Here is a 25,759-nt window from a genome sequence, read left to right as displayed (position 1 = left end):
ATTACCCTTATAAAGATAAAAGCACTAGAATCTTTCATAGCTCCTCCAGGAAGATGTTAGAGGCAGAAGTCTTTTGAAAGACTCTCCTCCCCCCCCCCCCCCGCCCCAGTATTACTGAAAAATTATAGTGAAAAAAAATCCTTAGAAATATCAACATTCTGTAACATGTCCTTTAGAGCCCAGTTGACTTGGTGCTTAAAGATTAGAATCCTGGTGTGATCAGTAAGTCTTAAATTCCCTTATGAACTACACCCTTTTCTAATAAATTATGCCTAGGAAGTAAAACCAAAACCTTCTTTCTAGGAAGCTTTGGGAAACATTCTGTGTTTTCAGTGTTAACTTAGAGCACATGAATCGAGCATCCCATCAGCTGCGGCTGTTTTGCCTAAGTGATAGGAGAACAAAACATACCTTGGTTTTGTTTCCATACTGCAGAAAGAAACCATGGGAAGACACTGACATAGAAATAGAGAAGGATGACACCAGAAAGGAAACAACTGCTGCCTGTACCCCTAGAAGAACAGTTATTGACTTGACCATTGTATTTACTAATTTCCTCCTGAAGAGTCACCAGGAACATGCAAGTAAACAAGCATTTTGCTGCTCAAGATTTTGTTATTACACCAACTAAATATGATTGCTTAGACTGCTGAGGGGAAATAAATTGCTAAAAAGGTGGCCAATAAGCCCACTGTGCTGCTAAGTGAGCTTTTAAAAAAAAGTTTGTTAAACATCAAGGGCCAAACTTTGAACAGGCAGCTACTAATTAGCATCAACCATACTGGAGGACTGTTCTTAAAACTTCAGCATACCCTATTAGTAGACAGACCTTTCATACATTCAAAGTAGTTTGCAACATTAACTTGCATTATAACTAACACCACTGTAAAAATCACAGCTTGAAAAACAAAGTCACTCTAATTTTCAAACAAATGTCAGATATGATATGGTCATTACAAAAATTTTGTTCAGTTGCATGATTCTGAAGTAGTTTTATAAGGAAAACTTAATAATGGGACAGGCTTGATAATCATGTTGGTTTTATTTACTGCTTTTGCTTTTCATTTTTATTTGGATCTGTCCACTTGCATGAAAGGAGTTCACATGAATCTGGTGCAACATTATTCTTATTTCTGGTAAGAGTTATGTTTTGGAAAAAGGTGGAAGGTTTGCAACCAATTTTTCCTACGGCTGTTCCCTCCCTCTTAGCTGTTTCAGTTGCCTTAAGAGTCATATTGGATCACATAATCTAGTATTATTCAGTTAGTCTACACGTTGGGACATGTTCTGGGTATTTTGTTGAATTTGTTTTGATTTTCTGGTAGCAAGAACTGGGGAAGCTCTACAACTAAAACGGCTACACTAACAGAACTCTGTAATAAACAACTTTTTAAAAAACCTACTAGAAACCTTCATCTTTAGAAAGGATGTACTGATGCTTTACCTGTGCTCCAGAAAGTTTTGCAGTAGGCTGGTGACTCTGAGTTAGTAACTCCTTAGCTGACTGTCATGGTTTAATATTGAAATCAGTTTTCCCCATGCCATAAAATGTCCAGCTTCAATGGGGTGGTTTAGAGGAAGTGAACTAAAAAGATGTGCTCCCCACATGTCAAATAAGGTTTTATCAGAGTTTTGTACATATGTACACTCTCAAATCCCCTGAAGTATCCCTTTATCTTCAGAATACACACCATTAAGAACAACTACTCAAGACCCCGATAGTTTCTTCTGAAGAAGTACACAACTGAATGTAAAGAATTAACAGCACAGAATGATCTATGTGATCAGCAAACTACAACTGTCTCCTATTTAATGAGCAGGCCTCAGGAGATCTACTACTTACAAGGAGGTTTCTCAACAGGGAAGGCATCTTCTTTTCCAACTCCAAGAAGCATCCAAACCAAAAGAGACAGAAAGCTTCAGTTTTGCACTGTCAAGATGGCTGTTGTTTGGAAAGCAGCTCTGGTACAAGCAGAAGCACTAATGCTCTGGATTGCAAAGGTCTTGAAACCTGCCTTGCTTTGAGAAATACTCCTGAAGTGTAGCAATTTGCAACAGAAAAGCATCTGATACAAGTCCAAAGGAATGATTCCTCTCAGATCAAATGTTGGGCTCCTGCTGGCCTCAAGGAAAGTCCAACACAGGGGCAGTGCCACTTCAAATACTTCAGAACTGCAACTGCAGTTGCTGCTCACTTCCCGCTTGTGATGTGCCAGCTTGAAAAGAGTGGAAGTTCTTAACAGCATTCACTGTCCATAGAGAGTAAGCTACAGACAGAAACCATTGTTCCAGAAAGCACCTTCTTCCTTGTACTGCCCCCCTCCTCCATGGCAGTACTGTCAAAGAGTAGCAGACCAGGATAAGAAATCAGAAAAAAAAAAAAATTCAAACTCACTATTCCAAAGCCAAAAAGATACTTTTCAAGAATACGGAGATCAGAATTTCTTCTTCTGCAAAGAGTTTGCTCTGTCCTGTTGGTATCTCAGTATTTAAAAGAAAACACAAAACATCTGGGTTTGGTCAGTAAAGTGTCCATTTAATAAACTCCTTAGCCACATTTCCCACCCTTCCTCCCACCCTAAAATTTCAATTCACACTTAAGCAGCAGATGACATAATTTGATGGTGTACAACGGAAGTTTTTAAATCCACACTCTTAATACTAAGAGTATCAGGGGCTAGTATTTGACAAAATTACCTAGAATTCAGATAGGCCCATGCAAAAAAGCAGATTTTTATATACAGTCCCTATTTTTTCTTATAAATTTAAATATTTTACAAAAATGTATTCTCAAAATGTATAAAGTTTAGTGAATACCCCAAATGTATCTTAAAATAAAACGTTATCTGATTTCAAAGGTTATTTCAACAATGAAGTCTAAATTGCACCAGATAAAAGGCACTTGTGCTGTGTGATGTCTTGAGCAAATATATGTTAGTTTATAATACAGTAATACAGTGTCTTCTTGAATTCATGCAGTTGTCTCTGAGCATCAAGCATCATTAAAGCAGCCAAAAGAGATCGTGAGTAAACTTGATTCCACAGTTGTAAAAACATTTTCTATCACTAAGTCGAACATACAGCATTGTGCTCCAGCTCTGACTCTAGAATCAAACGCTACAGAAAAATTGCTGCCATTCACATGGGAATTCAAACTACATTTCATTCTCTCATAACTTACAAAAAGAAGTATGCCATTTAATTATGAAACTAAAACATCAATGAACAGCTCAGTGTTCAAATAGTTTGTGCCAGTGAAAGTCTGTATTTAAAAACAAGCTAGGGGCTAGTTATTCAAGGAGCAGTGCATTGTATTTTCAATTTCCACTTTACTGTTGAGATAAAAGCGCAGTCCTATTTGCCTTCATCTTCTCCAGCCTTTTCATTAAGTTGCTATTAGTCATCTCCATCTCTTCTATCTTATCCAGTGCTGTTCTTAACTGTAAAATGAAAGCAAAAGTTATGATCACTAAGTTTACTTGGACTTTCTGCTGTTCTTAAGCTTTGACAGAGGAAATTAAATCAGGAATACAAGTTATTATATGCTTTATAAGAGTGCCACATAAGTTAAGACACAACACTTTCATTATTGCAGTCAGATGAATTGGAATTCAACTGTTAAAAAAAATATTGGGAAGCAATTGAAACATGAAACATACTCATTCCAAAAGAACTAGGTGCCTGCAACTTCTATTACACGCTATTTAAAGGTAAAGTCCTCTCCACCATTATTACTTGCTGATGGATATATATTCCCATGGGTAGCAGGCATCATGCTAGTCATGCAGCAGCTCTTAAGCAAGCACAATCAACAGCTCAACTAAATACAGCTTCTTCCCCGCAACCTGTGAGGTATATGCTGGAAACTTCCCAGACTGGCACTTGACATAGGGAGTATTCAGCTCCCCAGTAATTTTTATGGAAGGGTTAGTTTAAAATAGTACAAGTCATTACCTTTAGAGGAAAATACAACTTTAGATCCTTCCTTTCAAGAAAGTACTGCATTGAACTGTAGTTAGTATTACTTTTATGTGCTACAGTTGTCTTCTGAATGCAACACTGAGAGACTCAGAGGTCTCCTCAAAAAACATTTAAAAGGTGTAACTGAAGATTACAAAAAACAGAGCTTGAAGGCAAAAGACAGAGCAGTTCAAGACTGAAAGGAGTATATAGCTGAAAAGGAAATCAAGTCAATTACCTCTCGCTGAAGCTTTCTCTTTTCAGCTTTGAGTTCATCTTCTACTTTTTCTGCATTTTCTGCTGCATTTTTATACCTTGCAACCTGCCCCTGAAGTCGTCCAATCTGCAAACCCAAACAAGACAAAAGGAACAATTACTCAGGTGTTCCACCGAGCTCACCTGCCACCAGCTGTTCTTCCCTTCCTGAAAAGCCACCGTAACACAAGGCATCCTATGAATTAACCATAGTATCTCCCTCTGGAAAGAGGTTTAACTGTGCTAGCAGCACCCATAATTGCAAAGAGACTGTTTAAGAGAACTAATAAAACAGTAAAATAAATTGTGGGCAGAAACTTGGAATACCCTTCACTGCCTGTCCCTCCCTGGCGAGGGTCACAGGAAACGGTAGAGAATGCAACATAGCGTAGGACACAGCTGAGAAGATACAAAAGGTTAAAGAACTAAGCAGAGAGAGAAGAGCTAGAAAAAGAAAAATCAAGACCTGGGGAACACACGGGATTAAAAAAAAAAGCTGGAAATTTGAAAAGCAGAGACCATATGAAAAAGTGCAAAGTAGGGAGGAGACTGTAACTTGTTATCAGGACATGATGCAAAACGTCTGGAGCTCAAGCACAGAATTCTGCAGTAAAAAAGGGGCTCAAGACAAATCCTAGTTGCAGTCTGCAGGGGTTAAAGCCCACTTGCTGGATTATTATATTTATAGCTCCCTGCTGCCCCCAAATCCACAGGATGGGCTAGTAGCCTGTTGCTGTGCAAGAGAGTACAACTACGCATCTCTGATTCAAATTATAATCCTTTACATGATTTTTAGGTGATCTACAGAGATGATGAACTATAATGCCACATTACTGACTTACAATCACAAAGTGTGAGTAAATCAGTGTGAGATATGTATGTATATCTATAAAATCAAACTCTTGAATTTCAGAGAGTAAATTATGTACCTTCCGCAGTCTATACAACTTTCTTGCAAGTAATTAAGCTACATAAACTGATTTTCTTGAACTAGTAGCTTCAGTTCCTCTTTATATTCTGCTGTACATTCACATCTTAGTAAATTAACTCCAAATTATTTTCTCTTATGGTTAGACTATGCACAGGTATTGAATTGCAGAAAATACAAATGTAATGACATTCTGTGCAAACTAAAAAACAAACAGTAAAGCAAATGATGAAACATGTTTTCATAGTTTTTGTTGAAAAAAGTATTGTAGAAGTGTACAGAGCAAGTGTAATGATAACAACAAATATGAAGACAGACACACTTACATTTTGTTCCAAGGTCGTTATATCTTGTTCAGCTTTCGAAAGCTTAAATTTGTATTCACTAATTTGTCTGTTGGCATCTCCTAGACAAAAATTGACAGGAATATGTTACTCAAAGTAACTGTCTAAACTGCCCATTTCCCTTTTAATTAAAATTCATTAAAAAGACCATTTTATTGAGAAGCCTGTATACAGGATTATAAAGAGGTAAATGTTCTTTCAGAAATCTTTTTTGAGAATATGAAAAGGAAGTAATTTTCCTGTTAAATAGAGAACACAACTACTGCCTCTGTGTGTGCGCATTAAATCTCTGATGTATAATGAGATACACACCTTTTAAACCACACATATTTAGATCAGCACACTCATCTCTCAATAAAGAGACTCAATGCAGTAACCAACACACACTGCAAAATGGGTCGAATCACAATAGACATAATACCAGCAGCATTTAGCATAGATATCTGTAATAACATTTGAATAATAAGGAGCACAAGGCTTGAACCTGCCTGACAAACACAAAGGAGCTTTGCAAATTATTTTGGTGTTATATTTTAGCCCTGCCATTGCCAGTGATCTGTTCACTTTCATTGCCACAAGCGCATTAAACGAATCTGTCAAACAAGTAAAGTTTTCAGCTAAAGAAACAGCTTGCTTGAAATGGAAAGTAGCTTAGCGCTTCTATAAAGCAACACTGGATATTGTGTTAAACTTTAATAATTTTTCATGTTTTGCTTCAGAGAATCTTTTAGATTAAGTTTCTGTATCAAAGATTCAACAAAATAAAAAAATCGGCTAGAATATATTAATGAAATATCTCAGCTGAAATTTTATCATCTAAAAATTGAAATTGTTCAAGTAGTGGCACCCATTCTAGTCAAGGTCATCAACTGAAAAAGAACTTCCCAGAATGTTGTTATTCAACACTCTTTCATGAAAGAAGCAGATTTTTAAGCTATTCTGCAGTGAGAAATTTCCTGCAAGGAGATACACTGACAAAAAACTAGCTGCTCAACAATATATTCATTCACAATACTACTACTGCACAACAGTATAGGAAAAGGAGCTGGAAGAGTCTGTTTCCTCTCCCCAGTAAGAATATCTTTGAACAGGAACCATATACCTACTCTGCATTTCAATTAGCTGCAAGTCAGAACCATTCTCTAAGCCTATGATATCTGGATTCATGCCATCACTTTTAGAATATTTCTGTCGTTCTTCTTCCAACTGCATCTTCAGTTTTCTAACCTGAAAAAGAAGTGTTCTTCTGTGAAAAAGAGACTCCCAGAAGTTCAGTAGTCGTGTATCTAAACATTCAGTGGGAAACAGGCAAAGCAGTCCTGAGATGCCACTGGCTGAGACGGTTCTGTAAGCAGGAGTAGCAGAGCCATGCAGGGGAGGCAGGGAAGCCAGTCCCCAAAGCCTGCGGCTGCAGTCCCTTGTCCCCATTGCTGGGTGAGTGCCCTCTGCATGTCAATGCACACGACAAATCCACCAGTTTGGTCAGTGCTGCAGGGATCTCTGTGCAATGCAGGGGTACCCTGTAACTCTAATAGACCTGCCTTTCCAGGGGAGGCAGTGGCATGAAACTCTGTTTATGCATTTCTTGTATAGTATACCTTTTACACTCGAAACATATATGAAGATAATGAACAACATCCTGGCAAATTTACAGAAAGAATAATCCACAGCTTTTTTGGGGTCCCCTCTTTTACTCCACCTAGAAGCAATGGTCCTAGGCAAGTCTGTAGTGCACATTAGTCTTAAACAGTTCCATTTTATGCTACAGCAGCTGCCTTGGTATTTTTCCAGTAGTCAGGGAATGCAGATCCTCAGCTACGTCCTCTGTGTCTGGAGTTTATGAAAGAAGTGGGAGCTACTTTTCTGACTCTCTTAGCAAAATATTACCCCCATAGATTAGCGGCGTGGGAGTTCTACTTGCCAAACTTCCATTCGTGATATAAATCAAATATTTTAACAGTGATTTTTACAATTATATGGTGATAAATATGCACATATATCTTTATATACTTATATTTAATAGCCTTAATTCAATATTAGAATTTATTAGCATTCTAAACCAAGTATCTATACAAAAATTAAGGTATGTTCCAGCAAAAACAAATATTGACAACACCACTTTAAATGCGCAATGAGTTCAACTAGAAGCACAAAAACTATGGTATTCTTAACAATTGCTCAACGGGTGTTCAATATTTTCTTGAGTACTCTCTTCTCAATACTGAACTGTATTAAAATATGACTGCTGTGATAATATTAATTTTCTGTTTGAGTAACTGAAATGATCAAAGAAATAGTACCACTTAGAAATTTGGAAGACAGTGCCACTTGAGCTCATGAGAATGTCATTGCAGTATTTCCACATAAAACAAAATGAAAGAAAGAACAACTTTAAGTATGTGCACTAACAGTAGAGTCAGCAGGCAGTTAGATTTCAGTTAACCAGTTAGTGAAATGAGGTTTCTTTACCAACCACAGTCAAAGTCACATGTATAAGGACACTAGTGAGAGGAGCTGATAATTCCTGGTAGCCAGCCAGGTAAAAACTTGAATATTTTATTTTGCTTTAGTGCTTAAGTTATTTGATTAAGCACCTTTGGTGCTTAGTATTTGTTTACTGCTAATATATTAACAGTCTTCAAAAGGATACACAATGGTCTATTTCTGAAAAGAATAGCTTATTTTACCTGGGACAATAATTCCTCCTTTTCTCCAGCCAGTTTTCGTAGCCGGACATCTAAAACCAAAGAACCCAATTAAAAACCAGAGAAATCTGTAACCAAGAAGATATTTTTCATAACTTTTTGTAAATTTTCAACTAAGATGCTCTTCAAACTTAAGGCTAATAGAACTGGGAGCATGAAACTTTGGTATCTTACTAATAACAACATACCTGCCTTCAATTAATAGCAGAAAAAAAGGAAAAGTATTTCATTCACACTGTTTATTTGTATAACAATTTTAAAAGCAAGACCTCTGAGTTTAGTAATTCTTCGAAGTAGATTAACAACTGAGGATTTTTTTTCAGTAATAAAACACAGTTTTGTCCCAATACCTAGAACAGCCATTTCCAACAAAATTTTCTTCTGATTGTATACTCTTTTCCCTGTCTTATTCTTAAAGATTGCTATCTCTTCAGGGAAGACAATAAGCTTCCCCATATGTTTAGAAAGTTTGTAGAAAGTGTTCTCAAACCACAGAAAAACAGTACTTGGGAAAGGACCCACAGGAATGTTGCAATTTCTCTAATCAGTCAGAAGATCAGTAATGGCTACAAAACAGTCTGTCAAGCAACACCCTGCTAAGATCAGAGCAGGTATCCTGGAAATTGTACCTTTGACAGTAATAAAGCATAAAGACATCTGTATTTCACCATGATGGAGCTACAGCAGAAACATGCATCAAATCTAATCTTTGTCAAAACAAAAATATGTAACTATTATATATTATGTACAAATATAATGCAAGTCTATAGAGATGTTTCTTTGCATGTTAATTAACGTTTTTACAGTGGATTGACTATGCATACAATAACTTGTTCAACCTAAGGATAAAACCAAGTTAAAATAAAGGCCCTTAAAACCTGTATCTTTCTGTTGTCTATGTCATTTTTTTGAATACTTTTAAACTTTTTTTCCTAATGGATATGATGAAAGACTGCACTTGCTTTACACTAATAAAGGCATAAGTATTTCAAGGAAGGGGAAAGAATATACAATGCATTGTTTTCTATAACAGAAGTTCTTTCATTGATTATACATATTTTTAAACATTTTTTTCATGAAACACAACAGAAAACATACTAATGCAAAAGTCTACACTTTTAGGCAAGATATTTTATGACAGTAATAAAACCAGAAACTGGATCAAGAGATCTAATTAATTACAAACACCCAAGCGCATACTATTTATGGTTTTTTACTCAAAACATACATCTGTCTTTTTATTCAGTGTAAGGGAAAAAAAAGTCAGTCTTGAAAGTTGTGTAAGCATGTATTCCAGAAGCATCACAGGTATCTTTCTGTGGTTGTAAAATTACAACCCGCTGTGAACAGGAGGGAAACAAAGACTTCAAACACTCTATAAAGTATGTTAGGATATTTTTTACCTAGTGGTCCTTCTCCTGCAGATTCCAAGACTTGAGCAGCTTCCTGTGATACAACTGTTATTGCACCAACCACTGATTCATGGTTTACATCACCATTTGGTGTGCCATCTGGAATTATAACTAATCCATGTTTCTAAAAATATAAAAGAAAAAAAAAGCTACTCATACATGCTAAAACATAATTGGACAGAAAAGTCTTTAAAAAGCTTTGCAAGTTGATCGAAACAGTTACAACGAAATGCACCATTTATCCTACCCTAAGGTCAGGTTTTGAGACTGCACAAGAAGAGTAACCATTCTTCCTCTTTTTCATTGACGATTTCACGCCCCACTCCTGGATTTCTGTTACTGTAAAGTAACTACTACCAACATACCTCTCCTCTCTTCATTGTTTCCTTCAGGTCAGCCAACTCCTCTCTGAGCTCATCTCGCTCAGTCTTAATGCAGTCAAAGTAATCTTTCTGTCTTTCTAGGGCCTGGGTTCAGGCAGATAGCAAGAAAAAAAATGGCACAGAGAAAAAGCATATGACAGATAGCAGAGAGATTTTCTACAACCAAATACAAAGAGCTCAATAAAAGTAAAGAAATTAAAAGGGGTATTTAATATATATATAAATATACATCTCTGATAACTACCTTTTACAAGTCATATATCTAGCCTCATTGCTGCATGTTTGTCATGACATAGTTTTTTCCCAGGCAAGTCTTAGTAGATTCTATTTTTGGTAGATTTTGATAACCTAAATTCAATACCAAAGAGTAAGTGATTCTCAATACAGGCACTCTGTGGCCAGACATAAAATTTGCTGAAACTCCATTGGCAAAGATCCTAAAACATTACATCCATTGAACTAATTTCTCTGCCTTTTATAGGGTGTAGAAGTAGAAATCTTACCTCAAAAGGTAAGATATATAAGGTTGGATATATAAGCCTGTCATCCACTTACAAAAGCAAGTAGTAAATAAACTAGTGTAAGTATTACAACTACCCTTTACTACATCCAAAGCAATCAGTTTTAGAGGGGAAAAAAAAGCAGCAAACACTAGCAGCACTATTTTAGCACAAAAAAGCGCAATATGGACATAGATGGGTTTGCCTACTTATGCTGGAGCTGTGTTACCTGGCACTTTCACTTGACTGGGCAGCATCCCAGTATTCCGTTCAAATTCAATACTGCATGCATTACAAATAATCCTGACCATACAACAACTACAAAAGCGTACACACATTTTGCCACAAAAATTACCCAACTAAACCTTATGTCATGCATGAATGTTTAGGAAGGGACTGATACCAAGAAAGAAATGAAGGTGTATACTTTGTATCGTAATTGCCCCACGTAACAATTGCAGTGTGCTGAATTTCAGTAGTTACCTAGAATCTGTATACTAGAGCAATGTTTTAATGCATTACTCAGTTTCAACAGAAAAATTTAAGTGCTGTTGCACTTGATTTATTAGCATGTAAATGTAACATTTAAAATACAGGTAATTCAACATGTGTGAAAGCATTAGCTGTCACATCATAGGTTAACAATTCATAAGATGTCCTTTTATTTCTTAACGCATACTAGATCTCTAACTACATTATAAACAGTATGAAGAACCTTAATCATGACATCATTTTGTGTTCCACTTAAAGATACATACACCTTTGACATTTTTGAAGAATAGTGGCAGAGATGGAGGTGGAAGTAAGCTCATCCACTTGAGAAAAAGGACACAGAGGCCCAGAATCACACTGCAGACACAGATCCTGTTTGCTTGGCAGTGCCCTGTGATGCTGCTGACCTTCCCAAAACATCCTTTCTATCCTTACCCGCTATGCACAAGTGTTGGAAATCAGAAAATTTTGATGGGGAAGGAAGTGAAACTGATATAACCATGTATCTCTACCTATGGAGAGATTAGTAATCGTTATTCAATGTTAAAAAACTTCAGTAAAACTCTTAGTGTTTGTATGCTCAGGGATTATGATATATGACATGGATTTTGTACTAAATCTACTTCTGTAATTCTTCTATTGGGGCAGGATGGGGCAGAAATCTGGACAACTGAGGTCTGCAGGCACGTGTTAACATAGCACTGTGATTAAAATCTGATCACTTGCCAGAAAGCAGATTTTTCTGAGGTCCTATTTTCTAAATATTCCCAAAACCTTCACAAAATCTATACCAAACTCAGACACACCATTGCTAATTTCAAATTGGCAATGCATGTACAATTTGGAGACACCGAACTGTAAAATAACTGTATATTTCAGGAATATAACCTGGAAGTTATAGTTCAGTGTCCTCAAATTGATCTAATTTAAGACCAAATACAACTGCAAATTTCAATCACTTTGTAGAAACAGGACAATATAAGACGGCAGGTGTAAAAAACTCATGCTATCTCTGTTTTGCTTGCCTCCCTTTCTTCCTCTGAGACAGCATCAGTCTTGCATACATTGTAAAACTAGGTTACAATTCTAGTTATAAACTACTCCTTTGTGAAGCTTCTCAGAGACTTCTGAAGCTAGAATAGAGTATAAATTAGCAATTAATGAAAAGCTATTAAGTATCAGGCAGAAAGACTCAAAAACTGTGAGCTAAGAAAAGTATGTAAATGTTTTTAGGTAACAGAAGTGAGAAAGAAGAGACAGCAGCATTTTTACATTTTAATAACTAAGATTTCAACTCCAAGATAGTAAAAAAACCACTTAGAAAAAAAATCCAGTTATGGTGTTTACAAGAACACAGAAACTGGCAGGAAAATTTTGGCTAAAGGAAAAAAAAATACCTTTCTTGTCAATCTGTCTGGTAGCTATTGTTTTGAACATTAGATAAATTATATGCTCTGTACTAACTCTGGCAACATATTTGAAAGAGAAAAAAGCGCTTGCACAAAAAAAAATGCACAAATTGAGACAGTCCAGTACACAAAGGTAAAGAGTAAGTATGGAAAGAATATGGTTAATTAAAGAGAAAAAAAAAACTTTCAGAAGAATGTTCAGAAAAAACTTAAAAACTTAAAAATATTGAAATATTATTTTATGATAGAAGGGAAGATTGCAACAGGGATTGAAGGACTGAAACATGAAATATGCATTGAAAAAAAGACAGTATAACAGGGCTTTTTTTAACTGAGCACCATTGGTTAAAAGGTAACTTTTCAAAGTGACTTGAACTCCAGCAAATATGGCAATTTTCAAAGAAATCTATGTGTCAAAATCTGGTGTAAAATTCAGTTAAGAGAAATGACCCTAGAGTTACTAAAAGGCAGAAAATTCCTTTCTAAAGGCTTTCCAGTGAACTCCCTCTCATCACCAGGCAATCTACTTGCAGCCCTGAACAGCCACAGGTTCAAAGTCATGTAATTATCACCAAGGCTAAGGCTGACTCAGACAGTTTTACCACTTCTGTGCTGCCCAGAAGCAAAGCTGACAAACCCTGCCTGATATACATTAGCTGTGTAGTGAATATCAACACAGTTCTTCCTGTACCACCTTCCTTCCTATACAGAAGCCCTACAGATGCTCCTCAAAAGGTCCTACACAACCATTGTTTCAATTCCAAGTCTCAATTCCAGTAGCTGGTAACACTGGTATTTTATGTGTGGTATCACAAAATCAGCTTGGTTCAGTGTTGCATCCAAGCTCACCAGCCCTAGAAGGATCAGAAGTGAATACAGGAATGCTCAAGTTGGCTGCAGAAGTCAATTCAAGATCATATTTTTTAGCACTAGGTATGCCAAATGCAAGCGTGATCTACAAATGTTCATTGAGGCTTCTCTACATTTTGACCTGTAGGTCCTGCAGCTCTCTAGGTTTTCCATTATTTGGGGTATTTCATCTTTCTTATCCCAGGTAGTGTAAAGCAGACTATTTTAAAATCCACTAATTCTTAAGCAAATTGTTAAGATGACTACAGAGGCAGGAGTCAAAATGGCAAGCAAGCTTTGAACTGTTCCAAGTTCTGAAAATTGTATTTGCCTCTAAGGAGATTAAAAGCTTTAAAAACAACTTCAAATCTGCATAAAATTATGGTACTGCTATGTCACTATGGATCAATATACGGACTCAGGCCATTTTTACCTTTGTTAAAAATAAGGAAACGATGACTTTCTCAAGCCCTGAATACAGGTAAAAATATTTTGTAAAAAAGTTATAAAATTATATGCAGGACAGTTTATTATGTTACAAATTTAATTAGTGTTACTCATCATTATGCAAGTAAAGATGAAGTGGAGCTCATTTTCTACAGAAAAGAAAGACTGCAAAACATTGTAAATATTTAAATTGGGAGTGGCCTTCATTTCTTTGGGGTACACAGCATCCCTTGGGGTGTGGGGGGCCATCCATCTACTTCTAAAATGAAAAGATACCTTTCCCCCCATATTTGATTCATACCCCTATTTTTTTATCTTTCCAATTAATTGTCTCCTGGAGATCAAACACCTCTTTGGTTATGGAGTCTATATTCTGCTGCATGCGTTGATTCTCCTGTAGTAAATAGGATGAGGAAAGAATAAAAGAGGAAAGAGAAGTAAGGAAATGGAAAAAAAACCATTCAAATAGATAAAGGAAATTGAGTAATAAAAGTCAACCAAAGAGTTTATGAACATGAAGATAAAGAAAAAGGGTGCAACTTAACATAATATATTCCTTATGGATTCACGCTAGAGAACGGTAATTAATTTTATTCTACCAATGTTGATGGGAGAATTTAGTGCAGCTAGAGCTACTTTTCTTTAGGAACAGTTCCCACCGCAGACTGGGGATAACATCCTTCCTATAGGCAAGTAATTACCCTGTTGTAGTTTCCAGATACCTTCAAGTTCCGTTTGGAAGTGAATGCTAATGTCAAAAAGTGGTTTTATTAATATTTTACAAACCAGAAAATCTTCTTAAAAGTATAAAGAAGGAAGTTTTAATCGAGCATCCAGGAAGTGAAATACAGCTGCTGACTGCTTTCTGATACTATATTAATACATATCAAGTGTGGTCCTATTTTTTACCTAACACTGCATTTTGTTGCTTGCCCTGCAAACATAACTAAAATTCTTTGCTATGCTCATATAATTATGTATGAAGACAAAATAAGAATTTTTAGGGCTAGAGACAATTTTTTGCCCCCCCCCCCCCCCCCCCCCCCAATGGCGAACTTGATTTTATATCTGGGAATGGAAGACAATGCCCTTCTGCAAAAAGCCAAACGACTTCAGCTAGATTTTCTGTTAGTGTTAATAGATGGAGAAGTTACTCAAATAAATGGTAAATGTAGGTCAAAACTTTGAAGGGACTGCATACATTTGGTGAATATTCAACACATGCTACATTCCACCAAAATGAACACTCCAGACAAATCTATTGTATATTCTTGATTCGCATACTTAAAAAAAAACCCCAAAACCAAAACTCAAACAAGAGCCAAAGAAGAAAACATAAAGTTTTTTTTAATTCATAGCAAAGTCAAAGAGAATCCAGAGCAAGTGACAGAGCTACAACCAGCATTTGCTAAGTTTTTGTGGCAGATTAATTCTGACAAGCAAAAATGCTGCCACTTAGGCTAATCTTATTCCTTTTCTTCTGCTAGTAAGTCAAATAACTCCAGTTCATGAAGCATATATGTCCTGGTTTCAGCTGGGATAGAGTTAACTGTCTTCCTAGTAGCTGGTACGGTGCTATATTTTGAGTTCAGTATGCGAAGAATGTTGATAACACTGATGTTTTCAGTTGTTGCTAAGTACCGTTTAGACTAAAGTCAAGGATTTTTTAGCTTCTCATGCCCAGCCAGTGAGAAAGCTGGAGGGGCACAAGAAGTTGGCACAGGACGCAACCAGGGCACCTGACCCAAACTGGCCAACGGTGTATTCCATACCATGTGGCGTCCCATCTAGTTTAGGAACTGGGGAGTGGGGGTAGGGAATCGCCGCTCGGGGACTAGCTGGGTGTCGGTTGGCGGGTGGTGAGCAATTGCCCTGCGCATCATTTGTACATTCCAATCCTTTTATTACTACTGTTGTCATTTTATTAGTGTTATCATTATCATTATTAGTTTCTTCTTTTCTGTTCTATTAAACTGTTCTTATCTCAACCCATGAGTTTTACTTCTTTTCCCGATTTTCTCCCCCATCCCATTCGGTGGGGGAGGAGTGAGTGAGCGGCTGCGTGGTGCTTTGTTGCTGGCTGGGGTTAAACCACGACAATGTATCATTTTCTCAGTAACCATAACAGATCTGGGACTTTTCAGAAGTCTTTCGGAGTTGCTGTACTACTATCTGGACAGCACAAGAACTTAGTGGGGAAAGAAATTGATCAATGAAATGCAGTATTATATAGCTTTTAGAAATCAGGTACTGTACTGAAACCAAAAGGTGGTGGGAAAATGATATATTAATTGAACTACAACTTCCAGTGCTAGAGGTAAAATCAGCGGGAAATGGACACCCGCATACTGTTGACAATATACATCTTTGTGGACCATTTTAAAATGAAGACTGATAATAGCTCTAGGATTTTAGGACACACTGATTTGTTTCCAGAAGAAAAGGGGAAAAGAACGCACCACACACCCAGCAACTTGGTTATGACCCAACACATGCTGACCAGTGTTGCTATATTTATGCTTGACTGGTAAACAAACAAACATTCACTACTGCAAACTTCGGTGGTTGATGTTTACAAAACTCTGAAATAACTGAAACGGAAACTTCTGGGAAAGGCAAAGAATAACATTATTATCCATGCATCAGAATTTCTGGCTATGCAAAAAGATTTTGGCCATACAAACATTAGTTCCGCCCTCACAAAGAAGAAAAGATACAAGAACATTCACGATTGAACCATGATTGTCACACGAATGAAGGATTTTTACAATATGTAACACATCTGAAAACCTTGCAGAGACATTTTCAACTTTATAAGTTTAGAAAGATTGATAGCTTAAATTCTTCCCACTAAAAAAAGATAAATTCTTCCTTAAAAATCTGAGAAAATATTTAAGCTCATTTTGTCTATGATGGCTGTTCCCATTCAAATCTTACACCATATTTATTTGGACAAGTTCGATCATACACTATCTCATATGAACATACCTCTATCAATTCATCTCTCTGTCGAAGACCCTCTTTAAGTTCATTCAGCTTATGCTGCAGAACACTGCACGTATGTTTCTGTCTCTCCAATTCCTATATTAAATAAATTAGTGATTTATTTTTACTTGTTTTGGGTTTGACACTCATTTTCAATAGAAAGTTTAAAAAAGTTAGTAATATCACTTAACATAACATTATTAAGAAATTACTGCAAAAATTTGAGAAATTCTACCTACCAAGTGGCTAAAAATCACAGAATCAGTGTTTCAGGTAGGTTCTCCAGGTACTTTGTATACAGAAGATTTTATTTAATAAAATGTAGAGAGAATAGGTGCCATAAAGTCTTAGGCACAGTATTGATGATAAAAGCTCAGATACTGAATTTATCTAAATATTGCTGGAAAAAGCTGCCACATAGGTCTTCCCTTTCCAAGAAAGTGGGAGTGAACATGTCCTATTCGATTTAAATACGTATTTCATCTTTAGTGTATCGCATTAATTAAATTACTTTTTCCTGGGGGTCGGAGGGATAGGGTGGTAGTGGCATTTTGTTCTTTTTAAAAACCAACACAATACTCAAAACATCTTTGGCCACTGAGATAGATGGACTTTTCTACTAATCCAAAAGTCTTCAACTGTTCTTACTAAGTAGTCCAGGCTTTTATGGTGTATCTTGTACAAGACTTCTATTATCTTCATAATTAGGAAAAAAAAAAAAGTCTTAAAAATCAGTACCTTTGACTTCTCTTCATTCTCCCTGTAGAATTCTGCTATCTGTTCTTCTTTCTCCTCAATGACGTCCTTTAGAGTATCCACTTGGTAAACTAAGTTGTTTTTCTCATTGTCTAGTTGAGCATTGGACACCATAGCTTTCTTGTACTTCTCTTCAACTTCAGCTAGTGAATCCTATAGTTAATAGAAAGGCCTACATTAGTCTAACTTTTTGATGTATTGTTATAATGTTACAATACCACCATGACACTGAAGATTGCTATATGTTATACAGAAAAAATTATGCAACCATTTTTGTTTCTGAATTATATTTGTGTCTTCCTTTATAGAGATACAAAGTCACAGTTCAATTTCGGTTATTCAGGTTAGATCATATACAGCACTGAAAGTTATCATTACAAAACTATGAAAATTACAAGATAATATTACACTTGCATTTTCTGCTCTGCCACCTTCACAAGTTAACTCACAGAGATACAGTAGTATATATGAAAGGTTTATTTTATTTTCAGAGCATGCACTAGAAGACACTTCAGAATGAGGCAACAAATCTGACAGAGAACTCAAACGATTGAATGACTAAAAAAGATCACAGAAATATCTCTAAGAGTAACTTTAACTTAATGCTCATTATTTAATTAGTGCTCTATTACCTCAGACTCAAAAGGTAGTCACGTTTTTTCAGTAATAATGATTCTCTGTTTAAGCAGACATTTTGTCTTTCTATTTCTTACTATGATTTAAAAAACAAAAGCTCATGTAAAGATTCACATGCTTGATTCTCTACCTGAAAGTGCACATGTGCCTTGCTATTTTTTTTCTCAGTAACAAATGTCAACTATTCAAATAGTAGAACAACTACCACTCCAGGCACTTTTAAACATGCAATGATTTCAATATACATTTTTTTAAAAATACAAAAATTGAGTTTCATAGAGTCCTAATTTCAGAACTGAAAAAGAATTATTAAGCCATTCCCTTTCCGAAGTAGGTCTGTGCCCTACTACAAATCCCCCTACTACACGTAATCTGTTCTTTGAAGGCATAAGTAGCAAAAAGTCAATTTTTAATTATTTGTATTATGACAGTAGAAGTACTAGCACAGGAAGGGCACCAGGCTTGGGTTTTCCCGAAAACAGAACAGTAGGACTAACGACTAAGATATTAGGGGAGAAGGTGGTAACAATCTAAGTTTCCTAAGAAAACACTGAAGAGTGCTATCTGTTATACAATAAAATTATGCAACCTTTTTTGTTTCTGAATTATGTTCATGTATTCTATTTAGAGATACCAAGTCACAGTTCAATATTCCATTATAAGAAAACCCCCAAAAGTCCAACCCCCAAATGCTATTCCATGTTACAAATCTCCATTTTGAGAAAGCTGTCCTTAAAACACATATTTTAGCTTTTATAATTTTATCATAATCACATGTATTTATACCTCTCTGTTCCATTCACTGAATTCTGGAATTTTGTGCTGGAGAAACACAGTATTTTAGAAACCCCAGAAAAAATAACTTAAGACATACTCTGATAGACTACAGATCAGACGAGACAAGACAGTATAAGTAGTGAAAAATATAAGAAAGGTAACATTATCATCTGGAAATACTAAACAGACAGCAAAGAAGATTCAGGATAAGAGAGCAGAAAATAATGAAAAAATAAAGAATACATGTAAGTGCATTCAAGTAATTCTTAAGATTAAAACCACAGAAAACATTTTTTGTGATGGGGTAACCATCACAAATCTTGTAAAGATTGTTAAAACAAAATATCAGAGAAAGCAAGCCTTCCAAAGACTTTCAAGGAATAATCCAATTTAGAGAAAAAAAGGAAAATACTAGGATTAAAATGAAAGCCATAGTCCTTTTATGGGGAGATACAGAATTTAACAAAAAGTACAACTAGGAAAAAAAATTCCAGTTTGATTGTTTCTGTCAATGTGATGAGTAGAGTCACATAGTAATTTAGGTTGGCAAAGATCTCTGGATGCCATCTGGTCCAATCTCCTAATTAAACAGGGCCAACCAAGATCAGGCTGCTCACAGCTCAACTGTAGTTCATTTTAAGTATCTCCAGGGATGTAGACTGCAGAACCTGGCTGGACAACCTGCTCCAGTGTTTGACTGCCTTCCTTGTGAAAGTCTTTTTCTGGAGGTCTAATTGGAATTTCTGCCTTTGCAATGCAACTTTTGTCTGATGCATCTTGCCCTGTCACTGTGCACCTCTGAACGGAGTCTGCCCTGTATTCTCTACAGCCTCCTATCAGGCAGCTGAAAACAGTGATGATAGTGCAGTCCACCCCCGCAAGACTTATCAAATTCAGTTCTCTCAGCCTCTTACTGTATGCCATGTGCTCCAGGACTCCAGCCTTAAAGAGGAGACTAGGTTAGGGCTTAAAAGATTGGATTACAATGTCATTAATCAGCAAGTTAATGGGGGAAAAAATCTGCAGTTATGGAACAGGAATAAATTGATTTTGAAAGAGAAGACAGAGAATTGCTTCCGAGAAAGAAACAAAGCCATGCCTAAGAGTGTCTGACCAGTTAAAAAAACTGGAACATTGCTAAGACTTCTTTGGAACTGTTCCTTCTTTTTAAGTGTTACATGTTCCCTATGGTTCAAGAATTCCATGTAGTTTCAGTAATCTTCCACTTTGGTGATAAGTAATATGGATTTGGAAGAATTTCCAAAACACCAAATGAGGCAGTGGGATGCCTAAGGATGAAGCAGTGGGAAAAGACTGGAATAAAAATGGGCGATAAGGCTCTGCACATAACCTAAAGCTATGAAGAAATACCACCCACAGTTCTATAAAGTAAAGCCAAAGGGCTATGCAAATTAGCCTACTTGGCTAGAACAAGGTGATTAAACCCAGCAGACATCAAGAGAATACTCTGTTAACTACATAAAAGAAAAATTTTGAGGAAAGAAAAAAGGATTCCTTTCTAGCTGATGTAAGAGAATATAGAAAGAATCAACAAAACTGAATCAAACTGAGACATGAAAAGATTTGAAGACTTAACTAAATCAGAACTATCCACATTAGAGTTTATTCTGCTGACACCCAGCAGTTTTGTAGCCAGGTAAAGACCACGCTCTTGGCAGCATGAGAGATGGTCAACCACAGAGATAGGAAGATAGCGTGATTACAAATCGCTGTTACTCAATCACTGAAAAAAAAAACCTTAAAGAAGTGTAAAAGCAGTCATCCTAGTTAACTTCTAATGTACACAAGACAAAACCACTAAAGCAGAAGTTGAGAGAAAGGCAATACCTTCCTAATTAGAAAGCAGGGTGCTCAAAAGAATCGGTACGGAAGGTAAATCAACTTAGGAACATATTGCTAACAATAGCATAAAATGCAATCCAATTTCGTAAGCCAAGCATAGATCAAGATCTTACTGTCTATTGCACACCTGTGGTCTTTGGTAACTGTAACGGATTACAGTAAATAATAGTGCATTAGTAATGATTCAGAACAGTAGTCATGAGATGCTGGAAAACATGCAAAACAGAGTTAGATTTATTCTGAAAACATGAAGCCATCTCATGTTTTATTCAAACTTAGTACAATCACAGCTATGTCTAGTAATCTTGTAATCTACTGCTCTTTGAAGTCCTTTTAATATTCATATGGCAATATGATTAAAACCAGACATACTTCTGAGCATAAGGCTGATTGAAAGTTACTTAACCTCTAAAGAGGAAATAATTTTTGCTACACTGAGCATCTCAGATTACATATTTTCCTTTACTATACCATCTAATATGTTGTTTAATCAAGGAAATCAAGCAGCATTCATTAAATTCAGTCTCTACATGTATATAAAATATTAGGAAAGATCTCTTTACTTTTACATGGAACCAATTCGATAACAGGAAAGAGAACAGAACAAACACCCTGAAAAAGATTTGTAAGCCACATCATTCGTTGTATTCAGTTTCCCTTCAACACAGAAGAGGGGAAAATAATCATACTTTAAATTAACTGCAAACTGTTAATTGTGTGAAAACTTAAAAAGAAAAGTATACATACTAATTTAAACAAGTCAAAATACAGACAAATCTCATTAACGTAATGCTGAAAACACCAACCTATAATTTAGACAAAGATAGTGGGAATGTAAACCATAAGCATAAAAAAAATAAAATCTTTCTTAATGGCAAAGTATTAAAACAAAATTAATCTTCTCCTGCAAGCAATATGCCTGTTCAGATTCATTTCAGCACATCTTTCAAAATTATTACTTTAGTTTTGCTTTCTAAGATGTAGTACTTGCTGAAACTTGGAAGACTAATTCTTAAGTTGTCATAACTATATCCCATTTCTTTCTTTCCTATTCAATACATACTAATTATTTTGAATATCCATTTATTTGCCAACAAAACTCTAAAAAATATAAATTAAACCTCTCATTATCTTAACAGAAAACACCTGCTAAAAATATGAAAGTTTAATACTATTTTAACATAAGCCAAATAATGAACATATACTATCTCATGTACATTTAACTCATATCTTAATTTACTTACATGACAAATTTAAGCTGATGCTCTCTATGCATTAAAAGTTAGATACATGCTTTAAAGAAATTCAAAAACTTGTTAGTAAAGCCTTATATAGTTAGTTGAACCAGCAATATCTCCATTACCCAAAAATACCCATACAGAATGCATGCTTGGGAGCCCTGATACCTTTAGTTCTTTAAGTCCCTGCATGTATCTCCCTTCTACATCGTGTATCTGGTCCTTAAGATCATAGATATCCTGCAGGACATAGGAATGAACCATTGCATAAGTAGTATGGGGAAAGAATTTATAGTCGAAAAAGCATTAAAAGGTTTATATGCATTTCTGTCAAATGCCAAAGCCTGCAATAATTCACAGAAATTATAATTAATTCACAACTTGATGGAGATTAAAATTTTGTTTATATCCGTGAATCCAAGGCATCTCAAATAGGACAGAATTGTTTCAAATTTGACATAAACAAAGTCTTATTTTAACATAAGCTGAACTTTATAGTGCTGAATTTAGCACTATAAATATTTATGAACACAACAAATACAATTTCCAAGATAAGTACAGAAATCTCCTTGTAACTTTTTCTTACTATTAAAAAACCAGAAGTTCTGTAGCAAAGAAAAATTCCCCCGGACCACAAATACAATTTTAAACTAGCTCCAAATTATCTGAAAATGCAGTTTACCCGTAATTCACTGAGGGATGCATCAGGATCCACCAAACTGCTTGTGTCTCCACTTCCTCTCCTAGATGAGTTGCCACTCAGAGGAGTTGCACTTACTGAATTGCGAGATGATGGCTTAAAAAGGCAAAAACATTGTATCAGGAATCATACATTACTCTTTATGAATTTCTTCACAGTCATTGAACACTTTTTTCTCTTCTTTTTACCATTTCTTAATATTAGCTTATAGACAATATTTTCTATTGATTATTTTCCAGCACTTATGTTTCTTCTTGAGGAAATTTGGGGTTCTCTTTGATGACTTATCATTTATTACAACATTACAGTTTCGAGTCATCTGTTCAGAAGACTCTCATAAGGAGGCTGTTAGTGCTGAAAAACTGGAGAAGTTTAAAATATTTCTAAAAATTATAATTTCTGTCACCCAAGATTCAGAAGAAAGTCTCCAGTGGAATTTAGCACATGAATTTTTATAACCCTAGCCTCTTACAATGCAACCTTCTCTGCTAAATATTTGTGACAGAAAATAAATTCTGTGAGAAACTAATACTTGCTAAACGTAAACTAAAGAACAAAATTATTTCCTCAGGAAATAAAAGACAGAAAGCATTAATTTTGGAGATTAAAAATATGTCTAAAATATCTCTTTGCAAGCTTTTAAAAATAACTAAAATAAAATCTACTAAAACCACACAGCATTATACTTTTTGAACTATTTTAATACTTACAAATTTGTGGATGAACACTGACTTTCAATAGTTTTTAAATTAAAAAATCTTACCCTTGAAAATATTTCTGAATGTGATTTTTCACTCTTTTCTTCCAGCTGGAAGAAAAAAAAGGGAAAGTGATCACAATACATCTTCTGCAATGAGGGACTACTGAATCACCATCTCCTGTTCAAAGATATTGAGAAATATTTAAGAATGGAAAATGAAACAATAAAAATAAAAAAACCCAATGAAATTCCAGAATTTAGCATAGATCAAGACAGGAAAAAAATATTCAGCCTGAAAAAGTAGTTTTTACCTCAATTGCAAAATAAATGAATGCTTGTAAAGAAAAAGCCAGAAACTTCTTTTTAAAGTTTTTAAAAAGTCATTACCAATATTAAAGTACTGAACAATAAAACATATTTCACTATTTTAAATTTCAACACAGTAGTGACTACAACACTTGGTGGCATAACAAACACAAACTTCATGCAAGTGCACTTCAATCGGTGACACCAGTGTGAACGTCCTAGTTATTAGAAAACACATTTGTTCCTTCAATCTCTTTGGTGAAACCTGCAATTATATCAGGACAAAACCAATTCAGGTAAAAGCCCATAACTAAAGTGTACTAGTTAATAGTAACCTAAAAAATAATTTCAATTTATATTTTATGTATTGAAGCCTAAGCAAAAAAACCTACCACACCCCTCCTCCTTATTTAGGAAACTCTGATATTGCAAAATTATATTGCAGATTTCCATATTTTCTACATTTTTATGAATCAAAATAGGTGGAATTAAATTAAGACATTAACGTGTTGCCATATTTTCAAAACCAAGTATGATATATACTGCGTATGGTATCTCAAACATCTTGCTTCTCTGAGAACACCTGTTTTTCTCCCAGCCCAGGGAGAAGAGATTTGGAAGTCTTTTACAATCACAGTAGAAACAGATGTTACTTTACGAGATCTTTCTTTTTCCTTCTATTGTGGTTTCTTTAGAAGCAACATTGTATTTCCATGGCAAATTCACCACCTCCAATGATGTACTGAAATTGTAAATTGCAAATATTTGTCAGCACTGTGAAAATAAAATGATGTGAAGAATCCAATTGATCTGAAGTATCCATTTGGAATAACTTAATATATAAATTTGCAAACTAGTAATACATAGTAATGATGATGGTAATAAAAGCAACTGAGAAGGTAGCATAATTGCCAGTGTCAGCCACCACATTTTCTTTTAGCAGAGCATTAATTTCAGAAAAGCAGGTTTATTAAAGAGGAAAAAAGCGCTAAAATTTAAACTGGAGAAATGATTGGCCTTTCATGCTTTGAGCATGTACAGACAATATAATACCATGCATTCTTACAATACAAGTTACATAGCACTGTAAGAGTATTAAATCATGTAAATGCAGAATCACAGAAAGCGGTTGTAGGGGTACTCTAGCAGTCACCTAGTCCAGCCTCCCATCCAAAGCAGAACTGCTGCCAACAGTTCAGGTCAGCTGTGGTTTTATCTAGCTAAGTCTCACCAGCTCCTGAGGATGGAGGTTCTCCAGCCTTGCTGTAACCTGTCAGATTGCAACGCTAACCTCCTTGAAGAGCTTCTTGCAGTGTCTACTCTGTACCTCCTAAGGTGCAGTGTGAGACTGCTGCCCCTTGTTGCACTACCTGGCGTGGGTATGAAGAGTTCGGCTGTTACCTAATCAAGCGGTTGCAGGCTGCTGATTACCATGTAGCATTGCCTTTGCCCAACTAAATAAGCCCAGTTCTCTCAACCTCTTCTCCTACCACATGCGCTAACCCTGACTGTTACTTCAAAGACATGCTCAAGAACAGAATTTCTAGAACTTACAGCAGCAATAAAGAGAAGGCAGCTAGGTTTGGTGTAAAGGGATGCACAGGAAAACCATCATGATAATTTTCCTGTAACACACTCTATTGACTTGGGATTCTGTTCAAGAAGTGTAGCCAATAATGAGTGCTCCAGTAATGGATCCTGACCAATTCTCATCTAGGATGAATGAACACTAAAATGCACTAGCAAGAGTGCAGTTGTAAGTATTTATTTTTGTCACTGAACCAAGTAGTAGTATTCCAAAAATACACCAAAACCCCAGACATTGTTAATTTCCATAAGAAAAAACAAGCTCAACATTTTATATTTAAGAGATGCTTAAGCTTATCACACACAAAAAATGTGAAGTGTTAACACTTGTCACATGCTTCTAGCAACAGGCAAAATCCCCTTTAGAGTAAATAAATCAGCATGCTTTTTAAAAATTCAGACTCCAGACATTTTTATACAAAAAACAGCCCCAACCTCTCAACAAACCTATTTCCCATTAAATAACTCTGAATGCTTTTACAGTATTTACTCTTTCAGAGTATGAAAAGAAAATCCATGGTTAGCCA

At 35.7% G+C, this 25,759-nt stretch overlaps 1 protein-coding gene across 5 annotated transcripts in view; it reads right to left on the bottom strand.

Annotated features, from left to right (window-relative positions):
- Window positions 1-25,759, bottom strand: part of LRRFIP2 (LRR binding FLII interacting protein 2) — an 86,969-nt gene that overhangs the window by 19,178 nt on the left and 42,032 nt on the right. The window contains exons 14-26 of one of the 5 annotated variants that reach the window (XM_049817537.1): window positions 23,403-23,447; window positions 22,622-22,735; window positions 22,108-22,179; window positions 17,408-17,578; window positions 16,673-16,765; window positions 13,986-14,078; window positions 9,970-10,071; window positions 9,596-9,728; window positions 8,175-8,224; window positions 6,594-6,714; window positions 5,470-5,549; window positions 4,199-4,303; window positions 1,844-3,440 (exon numbers count right to left, since the gene is read on the bottom strand). In XM_049817537.1, the coding sequence (XP_049673494.1) occupies window positions 3,330-3,440; window positions 4,199-4,303; window positions 5,470-5,549; window positions 6,594-6,714; window positions 8,175-8,224; window positions 9,596-9,728; window positions 9,970-10,071; window positions 13,986-14,078; window positions 16,673-16,765; window positions 17,408-17,578; window positions 22,108-22,179; window positions 22,622-22,735; window positions 23,403-23,447 (1,290 nt within the window). In that variant the 3' untranslated portion in view covers window positions 1,844-3,329. The remainder of the gene's footprint in view (window positions 1-1,843; window positions 3,441-4,198; window positions 4,304-5,469; window positions 5,550-6,593; window positions 6,715-8,174; window positions 8,225-9,595; window positions 9,729-9,969; window positions 10,072-13,985; window positions 14,079-16,672; window positions 16,766-17,407; window positions 17,579-22,107; window positions 22,180-22,621; window positions 22,736-23,402; window positions 23,448-25,759) is intronic. The other 4 variants (XM_049817533.1, XM_049817535.1, XM_049817534.1 and 1 more) reach the window with 4 other exon arrangements.

This window comes from Accipiter gentilis, chromosome 14 (assembly GCF_929443795.1).
Source record: "Accipiter gentilis chromosome 14, bAccGen1.1, whole genome shotgun sequence".
Lineage (NCBI taxonomy): Eukaryota > Metazoa > Chordata > Aves > Accipitriformes > Accipitridae > Astur > Astur gentilis.
The sequence above is the reverse complement of the archived record's forward strand: the minus strand, read 5'-3'. Positions and strand labels throughout refer to the sequence as shown.